The sequence below is a fragment of the Squalius cephalus genome (genome assembly GCF_949319135.1).
Source record: "Squalius cephalus genome assembly, chromosome: 7".
In the NCBI taxonomy this organism is placed as follows: Eukaryota; Metazoa; Chordata; class Actinopteri; order Cypriniformes; family Leuciscidae; genus Squalius; species Squalius cephalus.
In genome coordinates this window covers 31,230,123-31,244,172 of record NC_137128.1, presented here as the reverse complement: position 1 = coordinate 31,244,172, position 14,050 = coordinate 31,230,123, and the positions used below count along the sequence as shown (strand labels likewise).

Here is a 14,050-nt window from a genome sequence, read left to right as displayed (position 1 = left end):
TGTGTGTATGTGTGTGTGTGTGTGGGGGGGGGGGGGGTATAATTGAGATACATCTAATGAAATAATGAAAAAAATTTATAATAATTTTGGACGATATCCAGGTACAACTAAATTAGACAAATGATTTTAGTTCTAAAAAAGGAAAAAAAGTTTTCTTGAGGTTTGGATTTGCCGAAAGTAATTATGGTTAAATAAATATAAAAATAAAATAAAAAATAGAAGTCCACATCATACAACTATGTGTCTCGTGACCTAGAAAGTGTTCTCAAATTAGATTTATTTACAAAAATAATTACTTCTTTTTGCTGGTAAACATACTGTGAATAAAAGCTGTAAAAAAAAGGGTTTTCAGAACCGTGTGTGTGTGTGTGTGTACCTATGTTTTCACTGGGACTTCTAATGTATTTGAGTAAGAGTGGTCAGGTTGGATTACTTCAGTAATACCACTGGGCTTCCGCTCTGCAGAGGTCTTATGAATCTGTGCACACATTTCACATTTCCTCAACTCCAAAACGCACACATACTCACTCATACACACACTCTCTCACCCACGAGAAACCCCCATTTCATTTATGAGTTTTATCTGTGGAATTTATCAGCTCTGTAGAACCGGTAGGACACACTCTCTAAACATTCCCCAGCAGTTTGACTTGTGACACGGGACACGTTTTCTATATTACAGGGATAACATATCACAGCAAGAAATTTATAGGTTAAGCACTGTTACACACAGAAAGTATTTATAAAGTTTATAACCTTGATGTTTAGGTGGAACTTACAGTATATTACCATGAGTTCCTAATAATTATTCTTAATAATTTCTCATTGGATAAATTTAATTGGTTAACAAATGTTTATTTTTCCATTAAAAATTGTTATTGTTTTTTTCTCCATTATTATAAATGCTTTTCTAATATCACCCTAACTGTTGAACTAACTTAGTTAACTAAGATGTTTGAGAACTATCTTAGAGAAGGTAGTTTGTTGCATACAACAAAACAATAAAAGTTATCAGACAAATGTGTGCAAGCGGACCGGACCTACAGGACAAAAAAAATGCATTTTGGGATCTAAAAGTAGTAGAAGACTCCAAAGGTTGTCGTTATTTTAAAGAGTACAGCTATAACAGTTAGCAGACATTAATAGTGCAGTTCGTTAAAAAAAAGAGTGTACTCACAGCGCTCAATGCGATCCTCTGGACTGGACGAGGTTTCTCGGTCCGACAGCAGGCCTGACACTGCGAAGATCTTCTTCCCTGCGTCTTCCACGGCTTTGAGAGCGCTAGGTGAGCTGGAGGGGATCTGAGCACCGCCAAAGTCATACTCTTTCCCTTCTGCGTCGGAGTAGCGCAGGTGCGGGGAGGCATCGGCCTCCAGGCAGCCCTTTAGCCGCTTGGCAGGGGTGAAGGCGGACTGATATCCCCCTCCAGCTCCATCACGGTCCTCTGGAGGTGAAGCAAAGGGCCGGAAGGCCCCGACGCCGCTGTGGTTAAGCATGCTTATTGGCGAGCAGTCCAGATTTGGAGGGGCAAACTGATGATGGAGGTGTAGGAGGGAATGAGGAAAGTCTCTGTTAGGGAAGCCGGGTGGTACGGCACCCTGCCGGTGGTACATGGAGGCGAACGTGTAGGAACCGTTGTTGAAGGGGAGGTGAACGTCCTTCTCCACGGACACCGGCACACCGAATGGACGAGGCTGCTGGCAGGGGATGGAGGCATCGCGGCTGGCCTCTGCTGTCGATGCTAGCACCATTAGCGCTGGGGATGCTAACGGGTTGGGCAGGTAGGAGGAACTCTCCATTTTGAAAGCCGCCCGGTGCAAGTCCATTTTGGAGACTGGGCTGAAGTTGTGCGGAGGGGGGGTTAGGGGCGAGAGCAGAGGGGAGTGGGGGAGGGGTGGAGAGAAGAGAGACGGGGTAAACGGTATGGGCAAAATGGTGCAAACTTTTGTCGACGCTCTGGCAGAATCGGGGGTCGCTCTCACTGGCGGCTCATCCTCGATGGTCCTCCACCTGCAGAAAGTTGAACAGAGGAGGAGTTAAACCACTTAAAAACACTCTGAAACTCTTGCCTACTTTTCCCTTTCTGAGATAGAAAGTTTCCCCCCACAGATCTGAGGTTCAGATCACATATAAGCCTCTTACTCCATCTCCCTGTCTGCGGAGCAGAACGGCGTCTGAGGCAGATAAGAGCCGCGCGCTGATCAGATAAGAGCACGGCCCTGCTCATGTGAACACCCTGGTCCTCTGCCTCCAATGGGATTCTCATACTGATATCGTATCAGCCTGCCATCTGCACAGGATATTTGACTGAATGAATAAATTAGCCGCACTTCACCCCTTGACCCCAGCTGCAGCCAAACAGCCCGAGAAGAACCCCTGGAGGATAAGATTCACTGATTGGCAAAAGTGTGAGTGGGTTTAATGAGAAGCATTTTAGCAAATCTGTGTCTATTTGTGTGCATGTGCATCTGTCCATCATCGCCAATCCCTTGAGGGTGACCCGAAAGTGATCCATCAGAAGTTAAACAGACATTTAACTTGTATGAAATGTAGAAATGAACGTACTGCTAAAACTGCTTGCTTCATTACAAATCAAAATTAGGCTACCTTGTTTAGCATATTTGGAATCCTTTATTTTTATCATCAACCATCATTAAAAGGGTCAAAAGTGAATATTTACATAAAAGTGAACTGTACTACTGTTCAAAAGTTTGGGGTCAGTAAGATTTTATTTAAAGAAAAGAATACTTTTATTCAGTAAGGATGCATTAAATTGATCAAAATGAACAGTAAAAACATTTATAGTGATACAAAAGTTCAAAGAAATGCTGTTCTTTTGAACTTTCTATTCATCAAAGAATATTGGAAAAAAATGACCACATTTTCCACAGAAAAAAATTCTAAAAAAATATCATCAACAGTAATGATAATATGAAAAGTACTAAATCAGCGTACTGAAGTACTGAAGAATCATGTGACACTGACGACTGGAGCAACGGCTGCTGAAAATTAAGCATTGCCATCACAGGAATAAATTACATTTTAAAATATATTCAAATAGAAAACAGTTATTTTAAATTGTAATAATATTCTACAATATTACTGTTTTTATTGTATTTTTGATCAAATACATATAGTCTTGGTGAGCAAGAGACTTCTGACCCCAAACTTTTGTATGCTGTGACTTTGTGAGATGTCATGCTTGTATGGAAAACAGAATTTAATCCATGCATCTGGAGAACAGGTCCTCTTATTCAGAGTAATTCAAATAGATGGGCCTTTAGACTTGTGTCACGGCGAGGCCATTTCAAATGCCACACAGAATATCAGACTGCATCAAAGAAACTCCAGGGGAATTTATCAGGGCATTTTTACAGATATCAGCTGTCCAGAACACTCATTCGAATCAATTTTAAAACTCGATCTGCACACACACACACTCTGCGGCCCAGTAAAAAGAGCTTTACATTATCACATACATGGCAGGGGAATGTGTGCAGTTTCCTGTCTGTAGAAAATGGGTTACACTACACCGCTTGATGCTGGCGAGAAGCCCAAGAATCGCATTACCTTCTGTCTTCTTACTCGGCCTAGCTGGGAAAATAGCACCTTGAAAATGTACCAATATTGAAAGCCCCCTCTTTTTTTCCCTCTCTCACACTCATCAGGGCCTCGTCTCTGTATCGAATCTCTCCCCTCGGATAACCTCTAAAAAATGAGTGCGGGTGGGTGTTGATAGCAAGGTAATACAGTGATAAGTACCTGGATATTTCAATTTTATTATCATTACCATCAGCGCAGTCAGGCAGTGTGAAACTGACAATCCAATAAAAGGACACAGGATATCCCCCCAATGGCGCACGAGAGAGAGAGAGAGAGAAAGAGGGGGCATAACTAGGCTGAGTGTTGTACAGATGTGCTAATCATTTCTGTGGCTGCGGCCGGTCTGCCTGGTGCCCCAGCTACACACACGCACAAAAGCATGCACTAACTGAGAGCCCAGTGTCCCAGAGCAACCAAAGAGAGCAGTGAGTCAGCCTGACACACACTGACACGCCAAAGAATGCGAATGAGTGAGGGGGGGTAGGACCGCAATGTCCACCGCAACTCTTGTCACGCTTTTTTCCCTTCGTCTATCAATCATTGCAAGGAAAATCCAAGATTCATGAAACCATCTTAAATGACCCAAACTAAAAATCCATTAAGTGCTCAACATTGAAATTCATCTCCGTATCAGAAAAATTCGTAGAAAATAGACTTGAATGGCAAAGTAAAAAAGCCGGTGTTGACATAAAATAACAAAAGAGACTACAATTTTTTATTTTATTTTAATTTAAATAAATGCAGAATTAGTTTTTCATTTAAATGTATTATTATTATTATTAATAAAAATATAGTATTATAACTACAATAAAAAATGTATTCCCCTGGAAACTTGCATTTAACTTTCATTATGATATATTTGTCACAAGTTAAAATTGAGATTGATTATCTGGGAAAAAATAAATCTGTCACTGAACTGTTATCCAGCAAAAATCTAGCATTGCATTTCCTTTTCAAATTACATTGTTATGATATTGCAGTGTCAGTTGTAGTGATGAGCTGCGTGTTCTCTCTCAGAAAGTTAATGATGTAAGGAAACAGAAAGGGTACAACAAAGACAAATAAGAAGTTGTCACCGACACATTTTCTCGGGGCGCAGCTCTGGGGAGCCGTGCAAATGAATCCAATTTCATCGAAAACAAACGACTGTCAAATTTGACTGCTGAGAGAAAATGCAAAAGTTTCGGCAGAGGGTGTCACTCAAAAACCACAGCTCCTGCTCCTCTGCCTGTCTGTCAGTATATTTAGAGATTGTTGACAACCGTGAAAGTGCCACTCTTACATTTTATTACAGGACAGGGCAGACACTGTCATTCAATACCCTCAGAAAACACACACTCAAACCCACACATCTCTAACTGTCTGACCATGTGAGAAGACAAAAATGGCAACAGTTACAAGAATGCGGATGACTAACGGATTTCATGCTAATTGCTGCTCCAAATTAAGCCATGCCAACGATTTCTCACGCTTTTTTAACTTTCACTGAAATGCTTCCAGCGCTGTCAAAAGACATGATGCGGTGTGAAGGCTGTTATGTGTGCAGCTGCTAAAATGGAGAGCCCTCAAACGTCGTCGCAGGAAATGACACTGCCGCAGCATGGAGCACATTTGAACTTCTTTAATCTTGAAAACTTCCCAAATGCCTTTGTCTGAAGGGTCTTAGCAGCACTCGAACTCGTTGCGTTTTTTAAATCACCCTAGAGGGTAAACTTATGTTTATCCACAACCGTCTTCTTAAGTATCCACTATGGCTGCCGTCACAGACACAAACATGGCAATCCAGCCTCATGTCAGCTTGTCAATCAGGGAAGCGGTGTTAAATATTTGCGGTGCCGTGCGTATCACTCAGGCTGGACTTGCTCGGCAGAGGGCGGCTCACTTAGTATTCCGTAAGGAAGCGCTTTTGGACCGGAGGACAGTCGATATTATTGAAAATACAGTCATTCACTGTCGGCTGGCCTGCAACTCAGGACCACGCAGATAATGTGTCCTGCTGAATTAGAATCAAAGCCCTTGCGATATGAAATCTTCCACTGAACAATTCAATAACGTGTAGCAGCTTCAGTATGAGACACAAAAAAAGGAACGCCCGCGTTCTGAAGACGTGAAAGTGAGATTTAATGACAGAGTGAGAACGCAGTGAAGGATAATGACACTTGGACATACAGCTAACTAAATCAATAATGATAGTACAAGCTGTGCCTCAACACTCCAGTTCACTATCAACAAATAAATTCCCCACAGTGTATGACACACAATAAAACCTAGCAATAAATAGTGGTAATCAATCACTGCTTTATTGGATCTTATCGCCTGCATAAGTATACCGAGGGCCTGCCTCTAAACTTTCGCAACTTTTTTTCTTTCCACCAGACAAAATTTGCACGATTTACTCTCGCTGTAAAAAACGTGCACTCGGTATGAGCTGTCAGAATAAGTGAGGATTTGCTTTTCAAATAAAGCTTTGCGGCGGGCACCAGGGAACATTGATTCATTGTGAACAAAATGATTTTCAAAGTTTCCTGTCCTGCCTGGCCTATTCATTTCAGGGGCTGATGGACTGTTTGTTTCATCCCACCCACCTGAGCCAACTAATTCCTCACTAAGCCCAGATTATTTGCAAGGTGTCTGGATCCTCTCTGCTCAGAGCCAGGACCGGACTGCAAAGAAGCCAAGCCGCCCCCATCCCACACACCCACCTCACCTCCCTTACAGCTGTCCACTGCTGCCCACCACTGTGTACTGAGACAGGCAGAGCAAGAGAGAGAGAGAAACGCTTTTGATTTTGCCTGGTTTGAGCACACTGTTTGCCAACCAGGGGTTTGTCAATAATAGATAACGAAGCACAATGCAAGAGCAGTCTGCCACTAAACCGCCTGAACTTGTTGGCCAGCCTAACACAAGAATAATTTAACTATCACGGTTGGCCTCTTATTCCAAGTTCAGTTCCACAACATTTTCCACCGAGTAAGAAAACAGAATGAATTTCATGCTTATCCTTCTACAAATTTGTGCATAAAAAAACAAAACAAATTGAATTCGATCCCTGTAAGAATAAAACACAATAACTAATATACAGGGCATTTATATATATATATAAACTGATGGAATGAACTGTTTCTCAGTATTGTTTAGTGGGAAGATAACAAGCAACATTCGGACAAGCAGAGAGATGTAGGACTCTTATTGATCCCAGCCAAATGCACTGGTAATGCCTTGTGAGAGAGGGTGTAAAATAGCACTAAACTCACATCTAAATAATGGACAGGTAGGTAAATCAAAAAAGAACAAATTACAAAAAAGATAGCATTGACTGTCAATGAATCTTTGGTTAGCTCAACATTTTGTCTCTAACATAAATGTCCATAACTTAATGCTTTTCAAATGCAGTTTTGTCTTAATTCACACAGGACGTTCGATTTTTTTGTTATTTGTTCAACTACATATACATTAAAAAAAATCTTACAAAATATGTATAGGCCTACTGTATGCACTTTAAAATAAAGAGCACACGCAGCCAACGCCCCATTGAATATCACTGCAATGACTGATTCAGTTCTTCATAAGTTCAATGCGCGTCAATTTATAATAATTAAATTAGCGTTGATATAGTAGTAAACTATTTAATTTAATAATTAAAAATGAATAAAAGCAAAACATTTCATTATAAACGCTATAAGCTTTAATGATAAAAGCTATTACACGCAGTAAAACCCCTAAAGATATAAATCACAACAATAGAAAAATAATTTTACTCTTAATAATAATAAAGAAGCTATCTGGAGTTAGTATAGTAGACAGGCTAGTAAAAGAGGACGAAAGCGATCCTCAGTGTTCAAAAACGCAGATTTTATTCAAAGGCATTGCTGCGGTTGGGGCGCTAACAAACAAAGTATCTCACTCACCATAAAATTTCAAATGTTCCGCCTCGGCACTAAATAAAAAGGTACATGAATAGGCGTGTCTGCACGCTTCAAAACATAATAGAAGGGGACATGGTGAAGTTAGGCAATCCAAGGACTACACCTGATTATTTTCATCTTTATACAACCGTCCAAACACTTGTCACGCACGCGCATCTTAAATATTTCTCGACGAATTCAAAAGAATCCTTTAAGGACCACGACCTTTCCCTGTGCTCAAACTGTGGTATTATTTGTAGATTATTTTAATTACCATATCATGCCACCATCTGCATGACAAATGAGCTTTCGGTGAAGTGTTTATTAGCACGTGAAAACATAAACATGCACGAGGGCGGGTGGGTAGGCTACCAGTTAACGGGGTTAATTCTAGTTTAATTCGTTGGGAAACAGCACGCTTGTCGATAACATGAACTAGACAAAAGGCCAATCAAGCCGGTGCATTAGAGAAATGCGTACTTTCAGTGCACGGGGTCGGAGGGATTTTTCTTTTGAATCCAGACCTGAAAGACTTTTCCAGTCATATATTATTGCAAGTTAGAGCCGCAGAACTTCTTGCTGTCTCCAACCTCGCTGCCTGAGGGGAAGGATGCTCTCTTCTCCTCCTGATTGTTAACAAGAATGAAAACGTTTAATTGCGCTTGCTCTATTTTAATTCTACAAATCCAGATTAAAATAACTCTGGTCATTGATCCGGCTACTGGAATCGACATTAATTTTAGTTCACTTCTCACTTTGCACGGGGATCAATGAGAAGCAATAACAACTGACATCGGCACTGAAAAGGACAGAACAGAAAACGCAGGGCTGAAAATCGAAACGCTGACGAATAAATCATCTGCTACTTTTCTTCCATCCTCTACTCGTGTCTTGTCTCATTGGGACTCAAATCGAGCTCATGTCAAATTATTCGGGGGGAAAAAAATAATCTTACGCGTTTATGGGCTTGAAAACTTTAAATCAGACTGAATTCATAGAATTGCGCTGTTGAAGTTTTAGATGCAAGAGCGCAACAGGGTGTCGTGATTTAATTTGTTTTTATTAGACTAATAATTCTGATAAAACGAATAAAAACCACGAGAGTAAAATTTTGAACTTTTAAGAAATGGAAATGATTATGGATGTTTTGCATAACCCCAGGCATAATAGGAATGAATATGAATTTTAAATGAATTAAATGAACAATAAATACAATATAGGTAGTAGATTCCACAGGGTTCCGTATCTCACTGTCAAAACTTGTATTTATCATATAATCTAATTTAACAAATATCAATTAACACATTTATCTTAGAAGACACAAAGGGCATTTCAGATTTTTTTAGATTCAAAAACATAAACTTGATGTTATTATTTAAATAGCCTATCTAAGTAACCATTAAACGTGGACCAATGGAATATTAAGTGTAATAATAAAGATTTATGACTAAAAATCGAAAATTAAATATCGAGCAAATTAAGCGTGTAATCGTGAAAAATGATTCGCCCTGTCTGAATGAAAGGGCGTAAATACAGCGCGTTACTGTCCTGTAGAACAATGTCTAAATACAGATAAACAACGAATTTTATTTAATTTAATAATGTAGCCTACATTTGGAAGTGCTAAATATTGTTTGTTTTTTGTTTTTGTTTTTTTGTTATTGTATGAGATATAAAATTCAGAGTTATAATTAATAATATGAGTCAATAGGCCTACAATATATTCACAGTTGTAAAGTGCAAAATAACTTCATGTTTACTGCACAAGGCCGTCAAATAATACGGGAATAAAATAATGAGCTAATAAACTCCCTCTTACAAATGAAAATTCACAAATGAAAAATGTTAAATTAATGAGGCTATTTACTGCACCGAATGCATTCTGTCAGCCAAAATATAAATAATTGATATGAGTGTAAAGACATTTAGATGTGTAGCTCTAACCTAACACAGACTGAAAATATGAAATAGATAAACCAATAAATGTAAACATACTTTTATGCAATAATACTCCTTTAAATTGCAGAATCGAAGCCAAGTGTTTAATCGCCTTTGCTTATTTGTCTCTTTTTAATATGTAGGCTATTTGTTTGTTGTCACTGTTGTTAAAAAAAGACTAAGAATAATGCGTTGTGAGAATTATTCAAATTATTGCAAACTGTAAATAATAATAATACAAAATAAAACATTGTGACGATTATATGCAAAAGATGCGAGAATAAGTCTTAGTCTGAGAGTTTTGCCTATAGAATCTTCCTTAGAAATTCTATTAACAACTCATATGCACAGCGGAAACACTCCCGTAGCCTATGTGTTGTGTAAATTGTAATGACCCATAGTAAACAGGTGTTTCCTTGCACCTTGTTTCTCACTGCACGGATTTGATCTACTTTCCTCGCTATAACTGCTATCCAACTAATTGCTCCGAGTAGGCCTATAGTTTTCTTATTTAACAACCATTGTTGAGATTCATTTAAAACTAAACATTTCTTTATCAATTACCACAAATGTGCACGAAAACAGGCGAAAAATAAAGAGTGGCCAACAGTCTTTTGTGGCTTGAGTACAAAATATAAATTATCCGCAACATTGGTCTCGAGCGCATTAATTCCCGCTCTGATTACAGACTATAAATAGAGAGGACTATAAATGGAATTGTAAAATCTCCACTCACAGGAGCAGTTCTCACTTCCACTACCAGTTACAAATTAGTTGGGAGCGTAACTGAACTACCAAGCAAATGGTTTTAAAGCCGGTCAGCACGGATAACGTTTCGTTATTAAAGGTTGACCCACTAAACATCACACACGATCTTATACTCGTGGGTGGCCGCAGACACGCGCACATCATCACGGGTATCAATATAACAAGTTCCCTTTCAGTTCTATCATCCAAAAACACCAGTATTTCAATGACTTCCCTAATTTCCCACGACTCTAGACAGCACTTGTGCCATTCTTAAATGTGTTTTTATGTTTACCGGCATCTATGATACGTTACGCCTTGTTAAACAATATTGTTTAGGGCCATATGATTTATTGGATGATGATAATAATATGTTGGCTAGACACCTTTTAACAGTAATAAGTGTTTATCACATTCTCAGATAAATGGCTATGGCATTCCAGTCAGTTAATCTGAGGTCAAATGTACAATTTCAGCAAACTTTAACACCACGAACTGATGTTAAGTCAAAACAAAGTCAGCCGCTGAAATGTTTTAGGAGTTCAGTAACTTCCATACTATGAAGGCGCTCCATAAAAAAAGTCACTAAAATAATTGCCGCAATCAAGCCATTACGCGCGAGCGAAACATTGTAGCCTATGTGATAGGAGATCTGTTGATATGGAATAATAAAGTTGCGCATCATCGCCTTAACTCAATTTCCACACAACAAAAAGCAAACAACAACAATAACAAATGCAATACTATCCTGGAGCAAGAGACAGCCAAGTTAGGGTGCGTTAAATCTGAACCGAAGTCACTCATTAAGCAGTCAGATAAAACTATATTTCTTCACTGAAACATTTAGACGTCAAGACATTCGGAGCACTTACGTTGTTTAAAAAAATCCTTTGGAAGGTTTAGCTGTCCTTTTATCCCCACAACCGAAACTTTTCGAAACAGGCGAGCGAAGATCAACGCGAAGCATGAGAAGCAAAGTAGAGTCGAATCTCGAGGAAAGAACGTGCGACAGTCGCGGCGCGTGAGACAGTTCCCGGGTCGCGTCGTTTGTTGAGAGTTGTATCAGTTACATGTACCGATGAGAACGAGTCTTCGTTCGGTGGCAAAGTAGAGACGATAGGCAGAGATTTGCTCAGAGGTGGAAACCAAGTGTTGGAGGTGCAGTGCTGCCGCTCAGCGCCAGGTTCGCTCATTGACTGACATTCATTCTCTCCTCCTCGCGCGCTGAGGACCCTGACCCCCCTTCTCCACGCTCCCGTGGGGGATCTCATGGGCTGTTTTGTGAGCACGGAATGAATTATCGTCTCTCTTCACTATTTAGAAGACCTGGGAAATGAAGTCCACCGCAAAACAAAAGATGTTTCAACAATGCGCGAGGTCTTTACAGACATAGGTAAGTGTGCTGGCTGGGTTGCTCGCGAGTTTATCTTTAGCTATTTGTATTCCATAAACTCGCATTTGGGTGTTATAGGTGTTGTAAAAAGTAATTCTAGTCTACCTGTTGCTTATTTTTTGCACATACCTGCTACTGAAGTCGAATAAGGACCATGAATGCGTCTTCAACACTTGTCAATCTGGGGGGAAAAAAACGGAAAACGTGCGTTTTAGTCATTCGTGTTTTTTATGTTAAACAAAATGTAAAACGAACATATATATATATATATATATACGCGGTGATCTAATTTCTGCAGCTTTACTGAAATTAAATCAGTTTATGAGTAAACACGTTCAAACAGTAACAGACTAGATATGATTCAACAGCACGCAGAAATCCACCTGCTGGACGGAGCTGGAATTACACATCGTTTCAGCCTCAAACAGAACGCTAATATGAAGCGCAAGTTTACAAATGTCAATAAATAAATGTCTTGCTTTGTAAATAATGCGGTATTTTATTGAATTCTTTCTTCTAAGAGAAGTCCGTACAACAAGTTAGTTGTTTGTGTTCCCAGGCCAGAGTAATGGGAGGGAGGGCAATGTTGGGGTGATGGGAGGGCAGCAGCCATACATATGTGCATTACTGCATTACATTAGCACTCTCTTGTATTGCTAATGACCTCCGTTAAAGCATCAGTGAAACAGAGGAGGAAAAAGCCCATCCATGTCCAAGGTCCCTTTCCATTCAAAATCAAATTTCAGGCCTCAGTCTCTTAACATGTCTCTAAATGGACTGGTGTGGATTGGTGAAGTGCTTTGATGACAGCTCTTTTTACCAGGCTTAAGCACAAATCCTCTCCTCCATTTCCAGAGCCCCCTGATTCGATTGAAATTATTTTACATTCTCTCCAGACTGTATCAAATAACAAAACATATTACTATGACTTGATTGAATCCATTACAAGCAAAGCTGGGACATTTATAAATCTACACTTCAGTCGATATAAAAGTTGAGGCAGCCAGAGAGCTTCATCCGAGTGTAAATGATCTGCTTTGTCTTTATGATAGAGAGACATCCTACTTTTATTTCAATTTGAATGCAGAAAATCTTAGAAGTAGATGAAAGATAGTAACAGTAATATCATGTTAAAAGTGTTTTTGTTTGGCCTCATAACTGCTCTTTTTATTCTTTTCAGGTCTCATTTGTCATCCTTGCCACGTCCATGTGAACGCAGAAGAGGAGTAAAAATCATCACCACTTGAAGGGAAGTTAAACATCACACATTCATTTACGCTGAGTGATTTTGACTTCTCAGATGTCCCTTTAATGCAGAGCAGTGATAATTGAGGGACCTGTGTTGAGGCAGAATGGCCACTGCTTAACAGAGACATCTCTTCAACACACCCGTCAGATCTTAATTATTACCTTTACAATGTGGTTGCAGTGAAATGTGTACCAGAGGACCTATAGCGAGATGTCCCGTACAATGGAGCCTCAGAACAGATTCCTCATTAGCATATGTCAGCCATGTGCTTCAGATGGCTATTCATTTCTGTCACTTAGCACTTGGAAGTGCTCATGCTAAGAGCTGGTAAATTAAATGCTGTATTCCTGCACTATAACCTAAGATTACGGCGTTGTCACTGAGCCTGTCTCCGCTAGTAGATTACTTTTTAAAAATAAATTAATTAAAAAAACAGACAGGACAAAAAAAAAAAAAAAATGTAATGGACAAGCAAAATGGTGCTGCTGTAAAAATGATTGACAGTTACAATATGAATGAAAACCAATCAGAACCAGGAGATCACTTTTCTTTTCACCTGATGGTGGAGGGATAGTTCATGCAAAAAAAATAAATTCTGTCATTTACTAGCCCTCATGTTGTTCCAAACCTGTATGACTTTCTTTCTTCTGTGGAACACAAAATAAGATATTTTAAAGAACGCTAAGGAGCATTTTTTTTTAAATTACTTTCATTGTACAAACAAAAAAACACATTTTCAAAATGCCTTTTTTTATTTTCATTTTGGTTGAACTAACCTTTTATACACTTTTCAGTAGACACGAGTATAGATTCATAAATGAGATGGAATGATCCCTGTATCCATCGTAGAGCCTAAAAAGAAAAACAAAAGAATTAAAGACAAAGATAGAAATGGCAGATAAGTATGTCACAGTGAGATTCCTGCAAAAAACAATCATTAAATTCCTCTTTCTCTTTTTTTCTCAACCGCTTCCTGTACTCTAGGTGTCATGAAGATGATTCACCTCAGCACGGAAGCTGATCCGGGCCGCTTGCCTTTTTTTAAAACCAGAATTACACAAGGCCTCTCTTCTTATCTAAATCCAAACCCGAGGACACCCATCACTCTCAATGGATCTATTGCGACGTCTCTATATACACATGCACAAATACACACAAAAGAACAGAGAGTGTGAAAGACAGAGGGGGAGAGCGAGCACGTAAGCATACTGTAGA

The 14,050-nt window shown here is 39.3% G+C and overlaps 1 protein-coding gene across 8 annotated transcripts in view; it reads right to left on the bottom strand.

Moving 5' to 3' along the window:
* rnf220a (ring finger protein 220a) overlaps positions 1 to 11,386 on the bottom strand; it is a 131,510-nt gene extending 120,124 nt beyond the window's left edge. For 3 of the 8 annotated variants that reach the window (XM_079876214.1, XM_079876216.1, XM_079876217.1), the window contains exons 1-2: positions 11,066 to 11,200; positions 1,178 to 2,010 (exon numbers count right to left, since the gene is read on the bottom strand). In XM_079876214.1, the coding sequence (XP_079732340.1) occupies positions 1,178 to 1,826 (649 nt within the window). In that variant the 5' untranslated portion in view covers positions 1,827 to 2,010; positions 11,066 to 11,200. Of the gene's footprint in view, positions 1 to 1,177; positions 2,011 to 11,065 lie in introns of all 8 variants that reach the window. The other 5 variants (XM_079876218.1, XM_079876215.1, XM_079876212.1 and 2 more) reach the window with 5 other exon arrangements.
* Between the last annotated feature and the right edge of the window lie 2,664 nt (positions 11,387 to 14,050).